Source organism: Equus caballus, chromosome X (genome assembly GCF_041296265.1).
Source record: "Equus caballus isolate H_3958 breed thoroughbred chromosome X, TB-T2T, whole genome shotgun sequence".
NCBI classification, from domain to species: Eukaryota; Metazoa; Chordata; class Mammalia; order Perissodactyla; family Equidae; genus Equus; species Equus caballus.
This window is the reverse complement of record NC_091715.1, coordinates 24,673,366-24,695,779: the sequence shown is the minus strand read 5'-3', so window position 1 is coordinate 24,695,779 and position 22,414 is coordinate 24,673,366. Positions and strand designations below refer to the sequence as shown.

Genomic DNA, 22,414 nt, shown 5'->3' with positions numbered 1-22,414 from the left:
GGCAGCCTGGGGTTCACAGGTTTGGATCCTGGGCACGGACCTACACATCGCTCATCAAGCCATGCTGTGGAGGCATCCCACATATAAAATAGAGGAAGATGAGCAGATGTTAGCTCAGGGACAATCTTTCTCAGCAAAAAGAGGAAGATTGGCAATAGATATTAGCTCAGGGCTAATCTTCCTCACCAAAAAATAAATAAATAAATAATAAAAACAAAAAAGCCCAAAAAACACTGTGTACCAAACAGTAGTGTACAAGTCTTAAAGTACAAAATTGATACAAAGGCTCAAGGCACTTAATAAAAGTGAATTCTTAAGTTAGTATTCTTAACAATTAAGGAGCATCATCAATGTATGAAGAGACTCACTTGCTACATTTAGGTCACAGCTTTCAAAGCAGTACACAGGCAATCATTTTCCTCTTAAATTTTATTATTTTTTCTTCACAGTCATCAAACATATATGGAGCTTTCAGCATTTATATGGTCTACCTACCCTTCCTCAAGATTGTACTGTGTTCTAACATCCCAGAAAGATGCCTGACTTTTCTAACCTCTGTGAAGGTAAAGGTTACTTGCTATTCATCATGGAGAAGTGTGCCAAAGACTGTGCACGGGGGGAGGGTGAGTGGCCCAGGCTGAAGCTGTGAAGGAGGCAAAAGGGCTCCTTTATTACACTTAGTCAGCACCTCTGGGGAGGGAAGGCATCTATCTTGGGTTCTCTCTCTTTCTTTCTTGGAGAGGAAGATTGGCCCTAAGCTAACATCCGTTGCCAATCTTCTTCTTTTTGCTGAGGAAGATTGTCGCTGAGCTAACATCTGTGCTAATCTTCCTCTATTTAGCATGTGGGACACCGCCACAGCATGGCTTGATGAGTGGCGTGTAGGTCCGCACCCAGGATCCAAACCAGGGAACTCTGGGCCACCAAAGCGGAGCCCGTGAAATTAACCACTACACCACTGGGTCAGCCCCTTGGGTTCTCTTTCTTAAAAGCAAAATTTAATGTTCAAATAATCCTTGTTCATTCTGGAAAAATTAGAAAATACAAACAGACTAAAAAAGAATTAGAATCACCCATAGTCTGTTCCTCTACCCCAAAACAGAGACAGGGAAACTTTCCACTGAATTCTGAGCTGACTGCCATTTTCTCCCTGCTGAGATTCAGAGAGATTACCTAAATTCTCAGTCCCAATCTCTCTAACCTCTTAGGACTTCACTTTGCCTATCACTTATCTCCCCATTTATTTTACAGTTTCCATCTGTTTTCTACTCAGACTCCAAAGAAACATTCTCTGGTCTTGCCATTAACTTAAAAACACAAACAAAAAAATTTCCCCAAGCTTGGCATGATCTTGTTAACCTAAAGAACTACTTACTTTGCTCACCATTCCTGGATGGTTACATTTTTGCAAAGCAAATTCTGTCCTGCTGTCGCTATTTTCTACCTACCCACATCTTTTTTGACCATCAGCAACCTGGCTTTTATCTTGAACATTCTTTCCACAAAAGCTTCATTCTTGGAGATCACCACTGAAGACCTAATTTTTATGTACACTGGTCTGTTCACATTCTCAGCCTCCATGACATTTTGGGAGTACTTTGCACTGCTGACCTCTTAAATATCTCTACCCTAGATTTCCACATTAATGAATAACTGCACTCTATTTTTCTGAACTCTTTACCCCTGTGTCTTGCACTTCTAAATATCTCCTTGGTAATTTTATCCATTCCTATTGATTCAAAATCACCTCTAAATGAGGGAAATTCAAAGTCTCTACTTTTATATTGAACTCATTCTACATTTCTAAATGTGTGCAATATTTGGCCTACCAGTACCACAAACATGTCCCAAACAGATATTCTTCAAACCAGGCCCATTCTACTTTGGCTAAGCCCAACCACTGGGCCCAGGTGACTAGACTCCATACCTACTTCCTGTCTCTCCTCTCTCTGCAGTGCTGTGGACATCCACCCACAGCGTCCCTCTGTCCCCATCCTGCTCAGCTCTTGTTCTTCTTCCTGGGATGATGTAGTGGCCTCCTCCACGGCCTCTTTGCCTCTAGTCTCTCCTCCCTTTGACCTAGGACTGCCATAGCATTAATGGCCAGCTCCAGTCATCTCTGAACACCAGCTCACAAACCTTCTGAAGTGTCCCACTGCCTATGACGAAAAACCTCCTCAGTCAGAACTTTAGGGCTTCACAACACGATCCTAGCCTTATTTCCTCCCACTTCCCTACCCAAACGTTCTCGCCATTCTCTAAACAAGTTTTTCCATTTCCCTATTCACATCCTCATTCAGTGTTCTGTGCCCTCACCAATATCACTCATTCTTCAAAACATCTCATTACTAACAATCTTTTGTGATTTTTCTCCCCTCCCTTTGAAATCCAATAGCAGTACTTCAAAGTTTCTTACGGCACGTAAATTCTGATTTATAATATGATTAACTGTATGTTTGTGTTCCGTCCCCTCGAGAAGAGAAATATGAGCCCTAAGATTTTACAATTTGCTATTTCCCTCCTCCAACCTGCAGGGGCTGCAGAGATACTCAACGAGCCCTCCCTAACTTCAATTCTCCATTTTAGGATTTGGCTGAGAATGCTCAAGGGGAAGGGGAGCAGAAAGAGGAGGAAACAGGAGGCAATTTTATTGGGTACCTCCCTTGTGCTCTCTGCTGTGTTAGGTACTTGACAAATAGAGAGAGCACCTGATTTATTGGCGTTAGTGTGCCTGGCGGAGGAGGAAAGAAGGACAGAAATGGCCTACTTTTCTATCATTTCTCTTGACTCCTGACTCAGCTGCCTGGAGCTCAGAGTTCAAGGAATATGTTTCCAGACTCATGCTGACTCAAGCTATCTTGATTGTACCCTTGGGATACCATGACCTGCAAAGAATTTCCATATCTCCCAATCTCCTTCCAAAAAACTCTCACATCAATAATGTCACACTCTTGCATGAGGACTGCTGACCCTACTAGACTACAAGAACATTCCATCGAAAATGTTAGACATTCCCTTATTCACAGAAGAGTTTAGCCACTGAAGTTAAAATTGATGAGAGAACTAGGAAATCCTGAAGAACAGCACAATTAAATGTAAACAGTCTCCTGTTGGCTTTTTGGAAAGCTTTACCACAGAGGGGACAGTAAAGTGCAGAGGTTAAGAGCCCCGGCTAAGTCGAATCAGATGGATCTGGGTGCAATGACTTCTCTTACTTACTATCTTAACATTTCTGAGCATCTGTTTTCTCATCCTAAAGTGGGAGTAATATTATCACTCTTAGATATGGGGCTTTGTTACAGACTCTGCTTGTGTGCGTAGTAAGAACACGAGATTAGGGGGCCGGCCCGGTGGTGCAGCGGTTAAGTTTGCACGTTCCGCTTCTCGGCGGCCCGGGGTTTGCTGGTTCGGATCCCGGGTGCAGACACAGCACTGCTTGGCAGCCATGCTGTGGTAGGCGTCCCACGTATAAAACTAGAGGAAGATGGGCACAGATGTTAGCTCAGAGCCAGGCTTCCTCAGCAAAAAGAGGAGGACTGGCAGTAGTTAGCTGAGGGCTAATCTTCCTCAACAACAACAAAAAAAAAAAAAAAAAAAGGAACATGAGATTAGGCGAAAATGCACCAAATCTCTACTTTCATCATTCCTTCTGCTTCTTGTCAAAGTAGAAACCCCAGGCAGTGGGGAGAAAGCACAGTGCCAGAAAAATAACATTGAAAATCCCACAAAAACATGATGTTATCGTTACAGTGAGAAAGTCTAGGGCAAGAACAATATGTTCAAAGTTGTAGTTTAAATAATGGTTCTTTCTCTCAGCCGCTTGGCCATCCTCCACCCTCCACCAACCTCCCCCAAAAAGGCATGAATATGTTAAACCAAAACTTAGTTTCTGGATGGAAAAAGTATTGAATTTTATAAATTAAGGTCTTCGTAAGCCTCATCAGTGTGTTTACCTATGCGTAATGTATTTTATTTGAAGGAGATGAAGAAAAACCAATGGCAAGAAATTTATATATCCGTATTGGAATTCTTAAGCTATTGATTTTCAGCTTGGATGAACTTTAAAAGCTTTTCCTCATTCAAAGCAACAAAGGGAAAAATAAACAAACAAAACACCACTGTTTCTTAAACTCACGTGTTTTTGGCTTGTCCATCCTGGAAGCACATTTGTCCCACCAATGCAGCAGACTGGTCTCCCAAACACTGAACGTATAAATGACAATAAAGAACACTGACAAAGATGACATTATGAATTTCCCTTTTAGGAGAGCCATAGGATTTATTTTTCCTATTTTATTTATCAAGGAATGAAGTGTCTTATGTGTTTTGCATTGCTTCCATGTGGCCATTTTCACATTTGTTAATACCCCCATGAGATAACAGGTATGAGAAGGGAGAGTTAGAGTTAATTTATTCAAAAGATTCTCAATGGCCCACACTGTGTCACATAAGAACAAGAATTGGCCAATTTCTCGGCTCTTGTTTTCTATAGTTGAGGAAGGAGCAGATTGATTAAGATATAGGAGGAAAGCCATACATGGAAGGGGGGGTGGGTTGGGAGGTAGCAGGGAGATGTTTGTTGATGAAACTTACCCCAGATATTGGCACACCTTCCAAGGCCCCAGCTTTCTAATAAAATTTTAAAAAAGGATTATGAATAATCACAAACTGCTGGCTCTACTAACATAACTGCAACAGGAATGAACGTGAATAGCAACGTGCCATAGCATGTGGGCAGACAAGACAGAGCAAGTGCTTTAACTATGTGAGTGGTTCAGAGACAGAGACTAGAAGTATTCCTAGAATGACAAGAAGAGACGTGGCGCTGGAGAATGGACATGAGACATTGGACTGGGAGTCAGGAGATGGAGTCCTGGTTAGTTAGTGTTAAGCCACTGAGCAGGCCGCTGAAACTTCTCTATGCCTCAATTTATTTATCTCACAAAATGGAACCTGGGCTACATAAATGCCGAAGTCTATTAGCTCTTTGCTATTATCGCTAGTACTAAGAACAGACTAACACGTTCTTTAAAATGAACATATAAATAGCTACCAAACCAGCATGGAACATATTTATTTTAGAAGGCTGTGTTTTGCCAACTATTCTTCCGACCCGAACTGCTCTTAAGGTAAGTAAGAAACACAAGAGTGCTCAGGTATTGGGTATTATTTGTTCAGAGCCAACATCATTCTGCAAGATTAGATAAGCAAGAGTTAATTCATGTCATGAATAGTGGTTTTTATTTTGATCAAGTATGCCCAAGCATTCTAGGAAGAAAAACGAGACTTAAGTGGCTGACTGTACTTTACCAAACTTAATGTTTTAAAAAACATACACTCATACAGAGAAATCTGTACTGGTATTCAGGAATTAGGGGAAAGGAATGTGATCCGCAACGCAGCAGGAAGAACACCAAACACGAGCTTTGGACCGACCCCTCAGTCTGCCATTTGCGAGCCGGTCTCCCGGCCTCTGGGAGCTTCAGGTTTCCTATCTGCTATAGCGAGGGTAGGAAGAGAAGCCACCTCACATGGCTATGATGATAAGGAAATTAGAGCATATATGTGGAAACCCTTTACAAAACAGAAAAGACTCCCCAGATAGCGGGTATTATTTAATTTCTTTCCTGCCTTCCGGTTAAGACCTGCTGTTTTTATTTACTGCATATATTCTTAGAAAATCTGAACCTGGATAATAAGGGAAGGGTAAATTTCATAAAGGGCTGAAAGTGAAGCAGTAGGAAACCTAGAGGCTGTATATTTGAACAGATTTAAAGACTAAAGGAAGTGTTTGCTTATCCTATTGAAGTTCCTAACAAACTGCCGGCGGGATCTACTATGTGCGGTCAGGCACATAAAGCTCTCCTTTTTCTTCACAGTGAGGGGTCTCTGGAGGACTCCTGGGAACATCCTCCGGTGAAGCATGCAGAAAAAGTGACAGTGCATTTCCAACTACCTGGTCTGAGAAGTTGGTCAAGATATCATGTTTCAGACATTTATCTATCAAGATAGATGTTTCAGACATTTAAAAGCTATATCTGATTTCCATATTATGCTTAAGCCCAAAGCATATCGCAACTGTACTTTGTAACGGGGAACGTCAGAATTTCTCATTCCAGAAAACTACCTTAGTCTTTTAGTTCGAAACGTTAACTTAAAAATAGACAAATAAGATTAAGTTTTAAAAAACCCTAAAGCTTGACTAGAGCTTATAATAATTTGGAGGTTCATGGAGATTCTAGAAAAATCTGTTTAGTAAATGGACTTCTGCTTGTCTAAAACTAAACAGAAATGCACTGTATCTTTTCCAAATGAATGGGTAGCATAATTGGTGGGCAACCTACTCACCAGGCTATGAGAGATTTTCTATAGTCAGCAAGGGGGGAAAAGGGGGACAGAAGCACAATATTTTAAACGCAAGAGAAAACTAGGCCAGTTAAATGTTTTTTTCAACCATTCTCTGAAACCGTTTCTTAAGAATAGTTTTTTCTCTGACCCAAGTCAGTTTGTAGAAAGCTATGGAATCACTGAAGCACTTTTATTGTAGATAAGTAGCAACCATGCTTCCCTTAAAAGATTCCATGTTGCCTTAAAAGGCTTTATTGTAAACATTTAAGAATTCACGCTCAAGCTTGATCCAGAGTACTTAGAGTTCAACTCTATAACTCTCTAAGTAGAGTTTCTAATATTTGTTATGAAATGTCTAAACAATATTTTTTGCAATTTATCTTAGATGTATTCTTAAGTTATATCATAAATTCCAGGTTTTTGTGCTCAAACACCAGTTCAAATCCTCCTAGAGGCTTTCATTCCTGATGTGTCAACAGAGATACTCAATGACGCTAAGCACACTTTTTTGCTGAAACTACTTTTTCTCTGGGTTTCACTGAAAGCAACAGTAAAAATGTGCATCATGGAAACCAGTTTCATTAGCGATCACAAATCAGAAAAAGACTCTTCGCTTTCAGTTTCTTTGCTAAAGTTCTGCTCAGGTTGACAAAGAATCTAATATAAAAACATGGTTTGGCCATCAAGAGACTCAACAGGAAAAAGGACCCCAGTAAAACATGTAGAGCCCCTCCTATAAACTAGAAGCAGACCCCACAACTACGAAATAGTTGTTTGGATAAAAAGAATAAACTTGGCTCGAACGTTCCCACGTCACGCACTGTAGGTAGATTATCCCATTAATACTTTAGAAGTAGTAATACGCAAAGAAAAGCCAATTAAAGTTTATAAAAAGTAAAATCAATTGGTAGGAAGGACTCTAAGATTTTTAAGTTATAAAACTATTTAAACAATACTAAATTCTTATTTTACATACTACCAACATTCACAGAAAAGTCACAACTCTCAAAGTACAAAACATAACACAACTGACTTTTGAATTCCGAATAACAAAGCTTTCGTTTTTTAAATGAAAATTTTTTGTTACCATTAGGCCATAGATCTCAGAGGAACTCCGGACATTTGGAAGGACTTTCATTGGAATTTCAAAAAATCTGAAAAACAATAAGATAAGACTGGGTACATAACACTATTTTAAATAAACATCTGGAAACATTTATCTGTATTTAAAGGCAAAAAATGTAAATAGCAACTAGAAATGGATGCATTTGACTATAGAGTTAAATAGCAACAAATAAATAAGCCAGCAGAACATAGCTGTATGCTTGCGTATTTAACATTTCAACTTTATAGAAACAAATCAATAAAAAATAAAAAGCACAAAGAAACCAAAGTACTTTTCTAAAGGAACCTAATCTTCCTCGAAGAATAATCAAGACAATTACTTAATTTGGCCTGTTTATTATATATGCAACAACAGCCTCTCTTAAAAGAATATACAACACAGACTTGCATATTGTAGTTGAAATAGCAAGGATTAAAGTCTCGTGCTTCCCCGACATCTAAAAGTAGTAAGATGTAGGTTATAAATAGGTAACACATTTGGAAACTATCCTTAGGGCGAAACACAACTCACTCGCAGAGCTCTTTATCCCATTCCAGAGAATGAATGTTGAAAAGCATCGTCCTACTTGCATTTGTTACATCGGTACAATGGACGCCTCCATTGGCTCCTCCTGTCAAACTCTAGACAGAATAAACAGGACATGTTAAGTTTGTACCTATCTGCAATTCAGTTTACATTTTCTCAAAGGCCACATTCAGTCGCAGAGCACACAAAGCAGGAGAATGGAACATTTCAATTATTTCATTTTCTAGTTTTCGGCAGTGTCCAGTAGAATTATAACGTGAGCTATGTATGTAATTTAAATTGTTCCAGCAGCTACATTTAAAAAGTATAAAGAAGCAGTGAAATTAATTTTCATAATACTATAGATTTCTTTAACCCAATATATCCAAAATATCCTGTCAATATAAAAAATTATTACTGAGATATTTTACCTTTGTTTGGTACTAACTTTGAATGACGGTGTGTATTTTATACTCACAGCACATCTTGATTCAGACTAGTACATTTCAAGTGTTCAACAGTCATTTGTGGCTAGGTGGCTACGAGACTAAACAGCACAGTTCTAGTTAATTGATGGTTAAACAAAAAATCGGTTTTGTTTTCATCATCTTATTTTTGGAAAATGCAGAGTCTTATTAAATTTGGCCAAGTGAAATCCACTGAAACGCCTGCCTCTTTAGGATCTTACTGAACCCTGTGTTACTGTTGTTTCTTTGTTTTTTGGAATAACAGTTCATTGGGCTGTGCCTGTGCTGACGCAAGCGCATATCCTGAAAGCAGAGTTTCAAACCTTCTCATGTTAATACTCTCAGACCTGAACTGGAAGCACTGCTGCCTTCTTTTATGTGGAAGCAGTAAGAGGGAAGGAAGGAACAAAAATGAAGAAACGGCATCACATGGAGGTACAGCCAAATGTGTGCCCTTGGGTCTTCTGCAGCTCAGTTCCCACATCCTGCGCTACTCTGGTTCCAGGCAACAGTCAGAACTATTGTCAGAACTATTTCAACTGTGACTAACATGTGTGAAAACTGCTGGCTGTGAGCACAAAGCACAGCCTGCACTGGCCAAGCACAGGGAGGGGTGGAGAAGGCGCTGCTTCCCCACAGCAGTTCTGGAAGATCTGCTCTGTGGATCTGGCAAGTGAGACTAGGACAATATCCTCCTGATGCTCCCTTGGATGTTGAGAAAGATAACCACATACTTACTGAAGTATTTACAAATGAAATTATATGTCTGGGATTTGCTTTAAAATTATCTGTGGGGAGAAAGAATACGTGAGTATAGTTGAAACAAGATTGGCCATAGTTGATCGCTATAGCTGGCTCACTGCTGGAGGGGTTCATTATACCATTCTCTCCGTTTTTGGGTATATTTGAAAATGCCCATAATGAAAGAGAACTCGTACTTTTAAGATATATCCGGGAAATGTTTGAAATGTTAGTTTCTACTCCTCCATGTTCAGCTTAGGCAAAAAGATTATAGATCAAATATTTCCACTATAATTTTTCATATTATGGCTTAATTAAATAAGAGACAGCTGTGTAATGTTGAAAGCGAATAATATAAACAGCCTAGGTGCTTTCTCATGTTAAATAGCTATTTCTTCTAAGAAATGGCCAGTGGAAAAGAAGTACATGATAGGCAAGAGAGAAAGGCTATCTAAATTACTAATTAGCTAAATTACTTATTCTAAAGATAATAGATGTGAGATATGGGTTTGGTAATCATCCTCCATTTTTACTGAAGTAAGGCAAGAAAAAATGAAGAGGAAGCAGGCAAAAATGCCTCTCAAATGGAGGCTGAAACGTTCTGTTGTTTCTTGAGTGGCTTTTCTTAACAATGCTGCCGACTAAAAAGCTTGAACTCTTAGTAGAAAATAGATAGCAGGCAAAGCAATCTAGAAAATTTCTGAAAAAAATTTCTCCATACACACATTATATTTAAACATACCCAAATAAGCCATGAATCAATAGTCCCAAAAAGAGCTCTATCTTCTTCAACAGCCTTTTGAACTTTTCTCACATTGTCAAGGAGCCAACGAAGTTTCACCGCACTGAAGTAAGTGCTAAGCGGAAGGCCTGTCTTGGACTAAAAACAGTCATGAAATTCAGCCAGCAGAGTAAATTCATAACAGTTTAAAATAAAACAAAACACCAAACCAAAAAACTCAACAAGTCCCAAAATATTCAAAGGCCCTAAAGGCAACCCCACAGTATTATGGATAAGAATACTTCTCCTATCTCATGGCACAGGAAAGCATGCTCACGAACAAAGATCAGAGTGACATGTTTGCAGGTCAAAGAACATCCACGTAGCAAGGTAAAAAGAAAAATAAATGACACAATGACCTGTAACCTAGATAGTGAAGACACGGATGTTAACTTTTGGGATGAGTCAGTACTATATGCAGAACCTACTCCAAAACTCTGCTTTTCATTTTATATTCCACGAAAGTGACATGTAAACTATTGAAAATCAGAGAGCACATCAAATCATAAACTAATAACCTTAACCAGAAAGTTTGTTTTAAAACATATGACTAAACAACAATAATATTTCTGTGTAAAAAATACGTATTATAAATAAATATATATTTATACACACACACACATGTTAAAGTAACATAATATAAAATTAGTGGAGAATAAAGTAGAGGTCAAAGACACGCCAGATAAAAGCAACAGAGAGTTGCTCTATGTAAGAAAGTAGTTGCCTAAATTCAGCAAATACATTGAACAAAGTGAGGGTGGATTGAATAAAAGTTAAAGGATAAAAGTGAAACACATATGGGCTTATCAATCTTCCTTGAGAATGGATCAGGTCCAGCTCTTATTTTTATTAGTATATTAAACATCAAATTTATTTATAAGGGTTGATGAAAGTGGTTAAGAAAATACATACATCAAAATAATGCAACTATCTTTCTCCTCCCCCATCTCTACCCTCCTCATTTATCACCTAACTACAGAAAGTGATAACCTTTTTTGCTTCTTATCTCCTATGGATACATTTAATAAGAAAACTCAAACCAAAGGATTTACTACTTTAATGCAACCTCTAAGTTAAGAATCTTAACTCATGGTTTCTAGCTTTCCTAGGGAAAAAAAAAGATCAATGCTCAAAAATAATGAAAGGAAATAATTTATAAGAATATTCTTCTTTGATTTGAAGGACCAAGGGTCGTCCCACAAAGTCAATAGTGAGGTAGTACATGTCATTTTCATGACTTTGGTACAAAGTGTAAACATTGCTTAAAATGGCATTGGAGAGAAAAACATGCATCCTTTGAAGCAAAGTGCAGCTGGAGGTGGGAGTGAGGGTTAAGCAGGGTGACAGAGAGAACAGAACAGGAAGTGAGTAAGGGTATATTCAGGACTAGCCTGAAGTTATCTGGGTGGGTGAGGGCAGGAATGGTTTGTTAAATTGCTACAATTAATGGGATCTGAACACTAGTTTCAGAACAAAGAACTACAAGAAAATGCCATAAGAGCCCCATGGACAAACATTAAGAGCATAAACCAAAAAACAGAACTTCCTTTTGGACACTAGGAGAACTCTGCCTTGGCCTTGCTACGAAAAACACGCCTTGCCCGTTTCAAAAATTCTTTCTCCCTTCTTTTATCTGAAGAGAGATCTATATAAGGACTGACGTTTAGGCAATTTTTCTTAGCCTTCTTCATATGAAGAAAGCAGAAGAGGAGTTCAACAAAGGGTTGGAATGTCTTCCACCCTCCCTGAATGCTGATGTCTAAAAACTCAAAAGCACCCAGAACTTCGTTTGATGGATAGTAGAAAATAAGAGGGATGGATGTGAAAAGCAGGCTTGAATTACAGGAAGTACTCCTAGGGAGTATGGCTTAAGCCCCTGGGTCACATTATAATCCCCTCCAGCCTTCAACCTTGGAGTATTAGTGCTCCAATGCAGCACAGGGCAAGAAAGACAGGAAGGTAAAGACTTGAGTTGGCCTCAAATATCTGCAGAGAAATATTCTATAAATTGTATCGAATAACTATTGTGCAATAAGACGTAAGGCCCAAATAGTCTTTCTGGTGAAATCGCTAAACTTATTTTTTTTAAACAAGCATTCTTATAGTATACTTTTGAAGAGATCTCTTACCTTGACAAAGTTATTATTTCCTGGAATTCTTTTACTAAGATTCTCAACGGTAGACTGGGTTCTTAGATCAAGCCACACTACAGACCAAAATATAATAATATATATGAAAAACTTCATTTAAAAGAATCAAATATTAATGAAATCACTGTCAGGGATAGGAGACCGATTAGTTTCCATAAGCAATTAAAATGCTATAGTTTTCAAAAGACAGAAATTAGAAAATTAGAAATGAATGGACATATTGTTAGAAGAGAATAAATTTATGAGGGAGAATTTAAAGCTTTCATACAAAATTACAGACCAAATTAGGAGAACAATACAAACCTTAGGGCACTTATTTTGTATCCTTTTTATAGAAAAAAAGCAATGAAAAAATGTTTTGAATATGGATTTCCTAAGCATACATGAGTGCAAAGAAAATCTAAATGCTAAGTAAGCTAGTTGCCAGTGCAGAATGCACAGCCCAGGATCACTGTACTGTGTATAAAGCATGTATCTTAGAAAACTCAGGAGCAATTTGCGACAAAGTAGAGAATCTGGTACTATTATTGAGGGGAAAAAAAATAAGATTCAGTCTCTCATGTATGAAATGCTTATTTACATTAAGCTCTTTCAAAATAGGTTAGAACCCAGAAGGGTTAAAAGAGTTATTTAAAGGTCACCATTGTTTCTCCACGCTGGATTATTAAAAAATCTCCATTTTAACAGATGAACGTTATCTTAACTATTGTCCGCTTTCTGATCCCCTAGTAGAAAGGACTTCTGTTCTGCTTCATGACAGAAGGCTTGAGAAAAGAGAAGGCACTAAATGGTACATAAAGCAATTATGAAAGGTAATCAATGGGATTAGCCGAGCTTTGTCAGATTTAAGTTTTGTACTTAACTTTCCTAACTTTTAATCTGTTAGCGGTCATTCGCTATTTTTAGGCACTGACGGTGCTCAGATGCCTCCTGAAAAGACTCAGGCCCACGGGCTATTTAAAGGGCACCAGGGAAGACTATACACACTTGCCCACTACACGTGAATGCTGGCAGTTACTGTCCAGTTTGGTTCACCCTGAACTATACTATTTCTTTCTCTTCATTTAAAACCAGTTAGTTTTAATCAATTCTTCCTAATTACTTAGACTGTCATTTCCCTTGAGAGCTATCTGTGCTTGATCCTGACAGTAGCTGCTTCACACTGAGCTTTAAATCGGGGACTTCAGGACACTACACCGGTTTCCACAGGTGTGAAAAGCAGCAAAAAAAAGGGCTCATCACTACCAAGGAAACAGGAGAACAAAGAGGAAGACCAAGGCAATGTATGGCCGATAGGCGATATCTGCATTTGCCGCCCAGCATCCATTCCTCCTGCCTCTGAGAGCAGTACTTCAAATTCTCTTTAGGAAATCACCCCTCCCTCATCCTCAGCCGTGCGGTTTGCCTGAGATTCGACCCTACTGCCAGCCCACTGTCTTGATCCCGGTAACGGGCTCAGAGAGAGCATGTGGTTTAATCAGCCCAACTGAGATTTATGCTCAGTCTGCAAGAGCCCCTCGCCTCAGCTCAGCTCGGCAGTGTGTGGCTGGGCAGCGTGTGGCTGCCCTCAGGAAGAAAGAGCTGAACTGGCCACATCTGGAGCCATCCCAGAAAAGACAGACTTGTGAGGGATCCAGGTGATACTGTCTGAGTCTGGAATCAAACAGCACCGGAACTAAGCTATTTTTGGATCGCTGGCTCCATGAGCAAAAGAATTCTTTTTTTTTTTTACTTCATTTAGCTGGAGTCGAGTTTTCTATTACTTATAGTACGACTGGAAGAAGCCATTAGCAGCAGCAGCATGGAGTTAGCAAGATCTCCCATGTCCAGGGAACAAGGGCAGTCCACTTTTTACACAGTGGCAGTGTCCTGTGCCTGTGACAAAAGCAGACCCTCCTCGGGCAAGCAACCGCAGCAGGTGCGAATGGCTTAACAGGCTAATTGGGAAAAGTGGAGAAATTTGAGAGAAAAGTTTTAAATCTGTGATAGGTAGAATTAACACGTATATCTCAAGTCTCAGTGCTTCAAACTACAGTGGGCTAGGGGTTTAAAATCATTCTAGTGAGTTTCGATTACCTACTTTAAAAAAATGAAATAAGATGGAGCGGAAAAATCAGAATTCACTGAACTCGGTAAGAGAAGTATTGGCTTTTTGGTTTTAATTATGTGGGTTTGATGAATCTTGGTGTAAAATATATTTCTTCCCAAGGAACATGAAAGCCATTGCTCTAGGCTTTTTGTTTAATGACTCAAAGCCTTCTAGGTCAGTGGGTTTCTTTCTATATTTTAATGGACATAACAATCACTAGGGAGCTTAAAGATGGACTCCATCCGCAGAAATTCTAGGATAAGAGGTCTAGGGAGGGGGCCCCAAAATACACTTTTTAAATAGGTGCTCCCTTTTAAGAAACACTGCTAGACTCCACAGCAGTGGTTCTTTTCCAGAAAGCACACCAGAATCACCTGGAAAACTTCGAAATCACACAGCTCAGGCCCTGCCTTGCAGGATTCTGGTGGCTGGTCTAGGCAAGGAAGGCCTGAGTCTTCCTACTTTTGTTATAAGCATCCCAAGTTATTCAGTATCATACTAGAACTTGAGGACCTCTTTTCTAGCGCATGTTCTTTAGGATACTGGATTTGTTCCAAATGTTTATTTTAAAACAAAACTAAAGACAAACTGAAGATCAGGTGGCTCCCTGAGTCCCAGTGGCTCTGTGACTCTATTGCTCCTTGACAAAGACCACTTTTGTAACTGGGTACTTTACCCCTCACTTGAAAGCCTGTAAGTATCCACAGCGGTATCCGCAGAATTAACACCTTACCAAAAAGAGTCAAAACACTGGATGTGAAATCAAGAGACCAAGGTTCTACGTCTTTTGGCTTTGCCACCAACAAGTTATGTGACTCAAGCAAGTCATTTTACCCTTCATGGCCTGGATTTCCTGAATATAAAATAAGGCAGTTGGACTAGATGGTCTCTAATGTCCCTCTCCTTCCATTATTCCATGATCACAGAAGGCTGGCATCATGTTTACTTTGTTTTTATAGCCCAAGAATTTAAGGCAATTAGAATACATAGAATGAATTAGTAAAACTGCCAAAGAGAAAAATGTCAGTGGTTGGTACGCTACCAAGCAATTCACAAATGCTCAAAATTAATTGAATTAAGAACAAAAAAAATTAGAAAACTCATTAAAGAAGCTAAGATGGCAGAATTAGAGTTGCAGAATAAGAGACCAAAAGCCAAAGAGAAGACCCCAAGCTGGAAGACTAAGCCCCTTGTGGAGGTAATTTCTGAGAACAATCAAAAGAAGTGCCAGATCCAGATCCAGCAACAGTAGTCAATTTCTCCCAACATGTCTGAGTTGGAAGGCCGGGAAGTGAGCAAGAGCCAGAGCACCAATACCTGAGGAAGTGCCAGCAGCTGGAACTGAAGAGCCAGAGGGAACAACGGCAACTGGATCTGAAGGGCCAGGAGAAACTGGAGCGGCTAGAGCATTAGAAGAAATAACGGCAATTCATGCTAGAGATGGCCAGATTCTAGGTCTGTGTTCTCTTGTTGACCACTTAGGAAATGGTAGATCACTTGGGAAGTTCATCGGAATGAACGTTTTTCTACACATTTGAGCGCAGAAAAAGAAAAGGAAGAGACATGGAGCAGAGGCGAGCAAAGGCAGTCCAGTCGGAGTCTCTGGTTCAATGGTATTTCCATTTGGACAAAGACCAGGTAAATACCTACTTCTTCTTCAGGATGATTTTTCCCTACCTGGCCACATATCTGCGTCCTAGTTAGAAAAAGTTGCTCAGTTGGTTATTGACTGCTCTCCCAACCAGTGATTTGAAATGCTGTGTGATGTTGTGAGCGAGCACATTCCTAGATGTTAGAAAGGAATGCTAAGGAGCGTACCACAATTTCTGTTGGGGCCAACTGCAGAAGACATGGAAGGGCTGCTTTGGGAAGGCACGGGTCCCAAGAAAGCATTTCCCTAGTCGGGTGGCAGGAGATGAAGCCCACCTCCACAAAAAGGAACAGCATATCTAGAGGGAACAGGGAATTGCTAAGTTCCAAAGCGACTTGGGAAAAAAATAAGGAAAATAGACACTACAGAGTCCCGAACACCATACAGCCTGCATCCAGAAGGCATGTCCCTTAATTTATTTATTTTATTTTATTTTTGAGGAAGATTAGCCCTGAGCTAAGCTCCACTGCCAATCCTCCTCTTTTTCCTGAGGAAGACTGGCCCTGAGCTAACATCTGTGCCCATCTTCCTCTATTTTATATGTGGGACGCCTGCCACAACACGGCTTGATAAGTGGTGTATAGGTCCGCACCTGGGATCCGAACCAGTGAACCCTGGGCCGCTGAAGCAGAGCGTGCAAACTTAACCACTACGCCACTAGGCCAGCCCCAGCATACCCCTTATTTAGACCAAGTAAATCAGCTTTAAATGCTTCAGACCATCAAATGAATAGGTTAATAAAAACCAAACTTGGATGATCTGAAGCTTTCATTTGTATTAAATAAAGTCACATCCAACGTATGTCTGGTAGATTTAGTTTGTTCTGAAAAACAAAGTTTTAAGAGTGATGAGAAATGCAGTTGCCTCAACGCCCATGGGCCAGGGTTAATTTAGTTATGTAGTAACAGTACAGAGGGAGAAACTATTTCTAGAATATTTAGAAATTTGCATTATTTTTGGTTAGTCATAACAATAGAAGGGGAAAGTACCTAGAAAAAAAAAGAACAAATACACTAGAGATAATCTAAATTATTTTCAGCTGACTACAAGCAAAGGCAAATAATACATCTCCTTTGAGAAGATTTGTTATGAGAGCTCCTGGCCTGACAGGAAGCGAGACAAAGGTGAGGCTCCACGTTATGGAACACACCCTAAGCAAGGACTGCTGACAGTTACACAAAGTGACAAAGTGTTGTCAGGTTGTTCCTCCCACAAGAGACACAATAATAGTAAACCAGATTTAATTGTTATGTGTTACCACTTGCCAGGGTTAAGCTATTCATTAAGCTGGGTAAGAGGTCATTTGCTCAGGGGAAGAGACTATATCAAGGACTGTCCCTCACCTGATGACATTTTCAGGAATCAGGTGGGACCAAAAGAAAAATTAAGAGGGGGAGGGAAATTAGTTAAAACAAATATAATATAATATAATATAATATATACATACTCAAATGTGGTGGCTGAAACCTATTTCAGCTCTCAGGTGTACAAATATCAAAATGCTGATGACTGACATGAGTGTGTGCGAACCCAGGTAATCTCGGCACTTCCCCTAAGAACACTGGGCATGTATATATCAATCATTTCATCGGGCATTCCTGGGTTAAAAAGGCTATTGGCCAATTCAGAAGAGTGGCCACGGCTAACATTTATTGATGCCCTATAGTCTGCCAGGCACTGTTTTAAGTACCCTACATGTATTAACTCATTGATCTTCACCTCAAGTCTATGAGGTCCATACTTTTAATTTCTCCAGTTTAACTGTCGAGGGAACAAGCACAGAAGGATAGTAAGTGGAAAAGCCAGGATTTGAACCCAGAGTTTGAATTTAGAATTAAACTTCTATGATGTAGGTACAGCCAGGATGAATTCACAGTCTTAAATAGAATATGATGAAATATTAAAGACTGGAGACCTCACAGTTGAAATCTAATTCCGTTTCCTTTTACTTAAACTGGCCAGAGTTGAAGAATTCACTCATTGCAAAATACAGCATATTCTTTACCCAGGATTTAAGGAGATGCAAGGTTGTCAAAGAACTGTGTAATAAAAGACTTGAAATAATGAAAAATAAGTTGATAAAGTTGAATATCTTAGATTTTACAAAAATAAAAGTCTGCTCCCTTCAAAGCAAAACAATAAAAACACCACCACACTTGTACTGTTTAAGGGCAAATGTGCCTAGGAGTTTTAGGTACTTTGCCATCTATGGAAATCTTGCATGCTGATACTTTGAAACATAAGCCAGCTCCAGAAAAGATAACAGGATTGAGCTCAAGGTTCCTTCAGATCTCAACAAATGATTACACAGGTTTAATCATTAGCCCAGGGTTAACCAGTATGTAAAAATAAAAAAAGGCAAAGAGGATGAGCAATGTTGAAAATTGCAACACTCTGCATAAAGAGTTATATGGCTTACGGAACTTTAAATTCAACATCTTAGAAAAAAATGTTTGCAATACCATTTAAATAAAGAAAAATGGTTCAGAGCAACTGATTTTGGTTGGTGGTCTTCTTTAATATACTAAAGGTCTTAAATCAGTGACTCTTGCCTCCCTGGATATTAGTCCTTACTATGAACAATACTTTTATACTAAATCATGAATTGCGCTCTACAGAAAGCTACCAGAGTGAGGGTCATATTGCACTAGGTTTGTCATGCACACCAATCAACTGCAGTAGTGAGTGGCAAAACATGGCCAAGAAGAGGGGAAATAGTTGGGCCATGCTAGTTAGGCCAGAACATTTCACTGGTAGCATCAGTGAAATGTGCATACGCACCTATTAGATATCATCGATTCAAGACTTCGTCTACTCGACATTTGAACCACTTGGATAATTTTGTGCTTCTTTATCAGTTTAGTCTGTGGTGTATTGGTAAACTCACACTTTTTTTTGAGTAATACTTAGAAGACAGCAAGGTATGGAGATCACTAATAAAAGTTGTTTGGGGAAGGAAAAAAGGCTTAGAAAAATGGCGAGGAGTGGGGTGGAGAAAACTCTTTGGAAAAGAACATTGATGAAGATAATGCTAAAAGGGAGAGAGAAAAGTACCAGAGGGATGAGGATAACTGAGGAGAGGCGGGAGAAGCCAAAGGCCTGCTTCAGATCCAGGGCCACAGAGCTCCTGCAATGCACCTGTGAGGTCATCATAGTAAACGGCTGCGTCATGGCACAGTGACTGGGAAGCAGAGATGCAAATGATACTTCTCCATTTTAGACAACACACCAATGTTTATCTCGCTCATCACAGAATTCACACACAAATTCTAAAACTATACGAAACTTCTAAAACCGGCCATCTGTGCCTCCTGGATCCATTTAAACTTTTTTTCTATGCTTTCAATTGCATGTGTTATAAAAGACGTCAGTAAAACACATCTTTATTGCAAGCAAGAATGAACCGCCTTTTTCAGTATTCAACTTCCTCAAAAAGCGTATTTCACGTCCACTAACAGCACCCTGAAATTTTCCTATCTCTGTTACTGTACTGGGAGTGAGTGAGCTGACTGCTTAGCAAGGACCCTTGAGCCATAAAAAGAAGGCCACAAAAAAGGGCAACTTTTTAAAAGGAGAAATTTAGACTGCTCCTCTCATTTGCTTGTCTATAATAAATACTGCTCATCAGTTATATAATTTAGTAAGAGAGAGAAAAAAATGAAGAGAAGGACGGGCCTAGAGTAATAGATTTACAAGAGAAAGGTACAAGGAAGGAAGAAAACATACAAAAAGAGAGAGAGAAAAAGTATAAAACCCATAGACTGTGATATAAACAAAGAAGCTCAAAGACAAATAACACGTGAAAATTCTGATTCTGATTCCACCTATCCCACCTTGTATTGTTTTAAGATAAAGCTGCTAAAGATTTAATATTACATTGATATTCTCAACTGAAGACTTGCATGGAGATACGACACCTGAGTGTTTCCTGGAGGAAACCAAATTGGAGGCAGAATCTATCCTTGTCATTACTTAGTGACGTCTCTTCAAACTAATTGCTCCTTTTCTCTTGCTCTATTCCCCTTCCTCCTTCTAGCTTCTAAATTCTTAGCCTTAGCCTTCTGTGTCACAAAGGCAAGCGCCATGCCTGGCTGATTTGTCACTATATGCCTAGGAGTCATCACACAACCTGGCACATAGAAGGGCACCTACATTTCTGTTGGATTAATTTTGCATTCATTCATTCATTCCTATAGTGAGTTCATCTATAATAAACTGAGACTATCATCTCTGTGTTATCAACTTTCAAGTCTACATTTTGAACAATCTCTTTATAATAGAGCCACAAATTTCTAATTGCCCAGAAATTAGCTTTGATTGCAAGTCCCGTACTCACCTTGTCCAAAAAAGAACACCATTTTCCCTCCAGGTTGGCACCCCTTAAACATTACTTAATTTCCTTCTGTCTTCTCAGGTTGAAAATTTCGCAGCCCTGTTTTATTTTTCCCTCATGTTTATGCCCTATGCAATTTACAGACATACAGGTTGTATGTTTCCTCCCAAAGGTCTCAGCAATTTGCCTTCTCCTCTCCAGTCCCCATCTCCACGCACTAATCCCATCAACTCATTAGCAGTCTCAATGAACTCCTTTGCTAGATTTTACTGTAGAGATGAATCTTTTTCATACAATTCCTCCCATATTTGGAGGTAAATGCTTTCTACTTGTCCTTCCTTCCTGTTTCATGTTCCTTTTTCTTTCCTTTCTTGACTTTTTAAGTCATTCCATTTTCCCCCTTTATAAGCTAGTTAATTATACATTATTTTACTCTTTTACTGCTTACCCTAGACATTAAAACATGCATCCTTGACAATACAATGACCTCAAAACAGTTTAATCTGATCTATCCCAAATTTCTTTCATGTACTACTGTTGCCATGTATTTTAATTCTTAATATGAACATCACAATATATTATTGTTTCATATAGTCAAAATTCACTTAGACTGACCTACATATTTACCCTTTCTAGGGGTCTGCATTGCCAAATTTCCATCTGAGAACATTTTTCTTCTATCTGAAAAACATCGTTTAGTTTTTCTTTTAGTGGGAGTTTGCTTGTAATAATTTCTATCAATTTTTGGTTGTCTTTGCCTTTACATTTCACCTTCATTTCTTAAGAATATTTTCACTGGATATAGAATTCTAGGTGGAAGTTATTTCCTTTCAGCACTTTGAAGATTTCATGCCATTGTATTCTGACTGACTTTGCTTCCATTGAGAAATCAGATAAAAGTCTTAGTGTTGCTCTCTTGAAGGTCATATATCTTTTTTCCTCTGGCTACTTCAAAATTTTTCCTTTTATCCTCAGGTCTCAGTATATGTTTATGTATGGATTTCTGTGTATTCTTCTTGCCTGAGGATCATAGTGCTCCTTGAATCTGTGGCTTGATATCTTTCATCAGTTTTCAAAAACTTTATCATTTCTCTTTCCTGTTCTTCTGGGATTCCAATTACAAACAGGTTGGACCTTTTCACCTTACTCCATATTTCTCATAGATTCTTTTCTGTATTTTCTAAACCACTGTCTCTGTGCTTCAGTGTGGATATTTACTTCTGATCACTCTTCCTGTTCGCTCATTCATCTTCAGCTGTGTCTAATCTGACGTAAAACTCATCACTGAGTTTTTAATACAATTCTAGAATTTCCATTTTTAAATTTCTAGTTTTTTGCTAAGATTATCAATCGTCAATTAATTACTTGAACAGGTTGATCACGATTATTTTAAACTCTGAAAAATTCTAGTATCAGAATTTCCTATGGGTCTGTTTCTAATGTCATTTTCTACTGGTTTTTAGTTATGTCTTGTTTTGTATGCCTGATTGTTTTTTATAGAAAACTAGATATTGTATAGGAAAAATTCTAGAGATACTTTTCCTTTAGGAAGGGTTCACTTTTGTTTCTGAAAGGAAGTTCAGCTAGCAGTATTAGCAATCTCAGATCTTCTTAACTCAATCAGGGTTTAAAATTATTTGAATCTGAGATTTAATTCCTGTGAGGGTTGGTATATTTCCAGTTTATCTTACTTTTAGGATTGGCCATTCACAATCTCAACTGAAAGGCTGGGATTTTATCAATATCATCCCCACCCTTGGGAGCCCGTGACTCCACCTTTTGCCTCTCTATCTTCATGAACCTATGAAAGTGCTGCTTAGCCTCTGAGATATGCCTTTCAGAATCTACAGATATCTCTAGGGAATAAGCAACACCAAATTCTGGGCTTACCTCTCTGGGCTTTCCTTCTCTCCTTCATCTTGGTCCCACAACTCCTCACTGCCTTGGTAGCCTTCCAGTCCTTCAGACAGAGTTTTCTTTTTTGGTCCAGCTTTTCAAGCTGTTGTCAGCAGACAGGTACATTTTTTTTCATGCTTTTTGGTGGGGAAGATTGGCCCTGAGCTAACATCTGTGGCCAAGCTTCCTCTTTTTATTTTTTCCTTTTCCCCAAAGCCCCAGTACGTAGTCCTATATCCTAGTTGTAAGTCCTGCTAGTTCTTCTATGTGGGATGCCGCCACAGCATGGCTTGATGAGTGGTGTGTATGTCCATGCCTAGGATCCAAA

The 22,414-nt window shown here is 39.1% G+C and overlaps 1 protein-coding gene across 8 annotated transcripts in view; it reads right to left on the bottom strand.

Moving 5' to 3' along the window:
• The window catches only part of GK (glycerol kinase), a 68,483-nt gene that overhangs the window by 23,189 nt on the left and 22,880 nt on the right, over positions 1–22,414 (bottom strand). For 2 of the 8 annotated variants that reach the window (XM_014728796.3, XM_014728798.3), the window contains exons 5-12: positions 15,524–15,607; positions 12,097–12,173; positions 9,929–10,066; positions 7,985–8,094; positions 7,436–7,502; positions 6,349–6,366; positions 4,594–4,629; positions 4,136–4,203 (exon numbers count right to left, since the gene is read on the bottom strand). In XM_014728796.3, coding sequence (XP_014584282.1) covers positions 4,136–4,203; positions 4,594–4,629; positions 6,349–6,366; positions 7,436–7,502; positions 7,985–8,094; positions 9,929–10,066; positions 12,097–12,173; positions 15,524–15,607 — 598 coding nt within the window. The remainder of the gene's footprint in view (positions 1–4,135; positions 4,204–4,593; positions 4,630–6,348; positions 6,367–7,435; positions 7,503–7,984; positions 8,095–9,928; positions 10,067–12,096; positions 12,174–15,523; positions 15,608–22,414) is intronic. The other 6 variants (XM_070258139.1, XM_014728797.3, XM_003365769.4 and 3 more) reach the window with 3 other exon arrangements.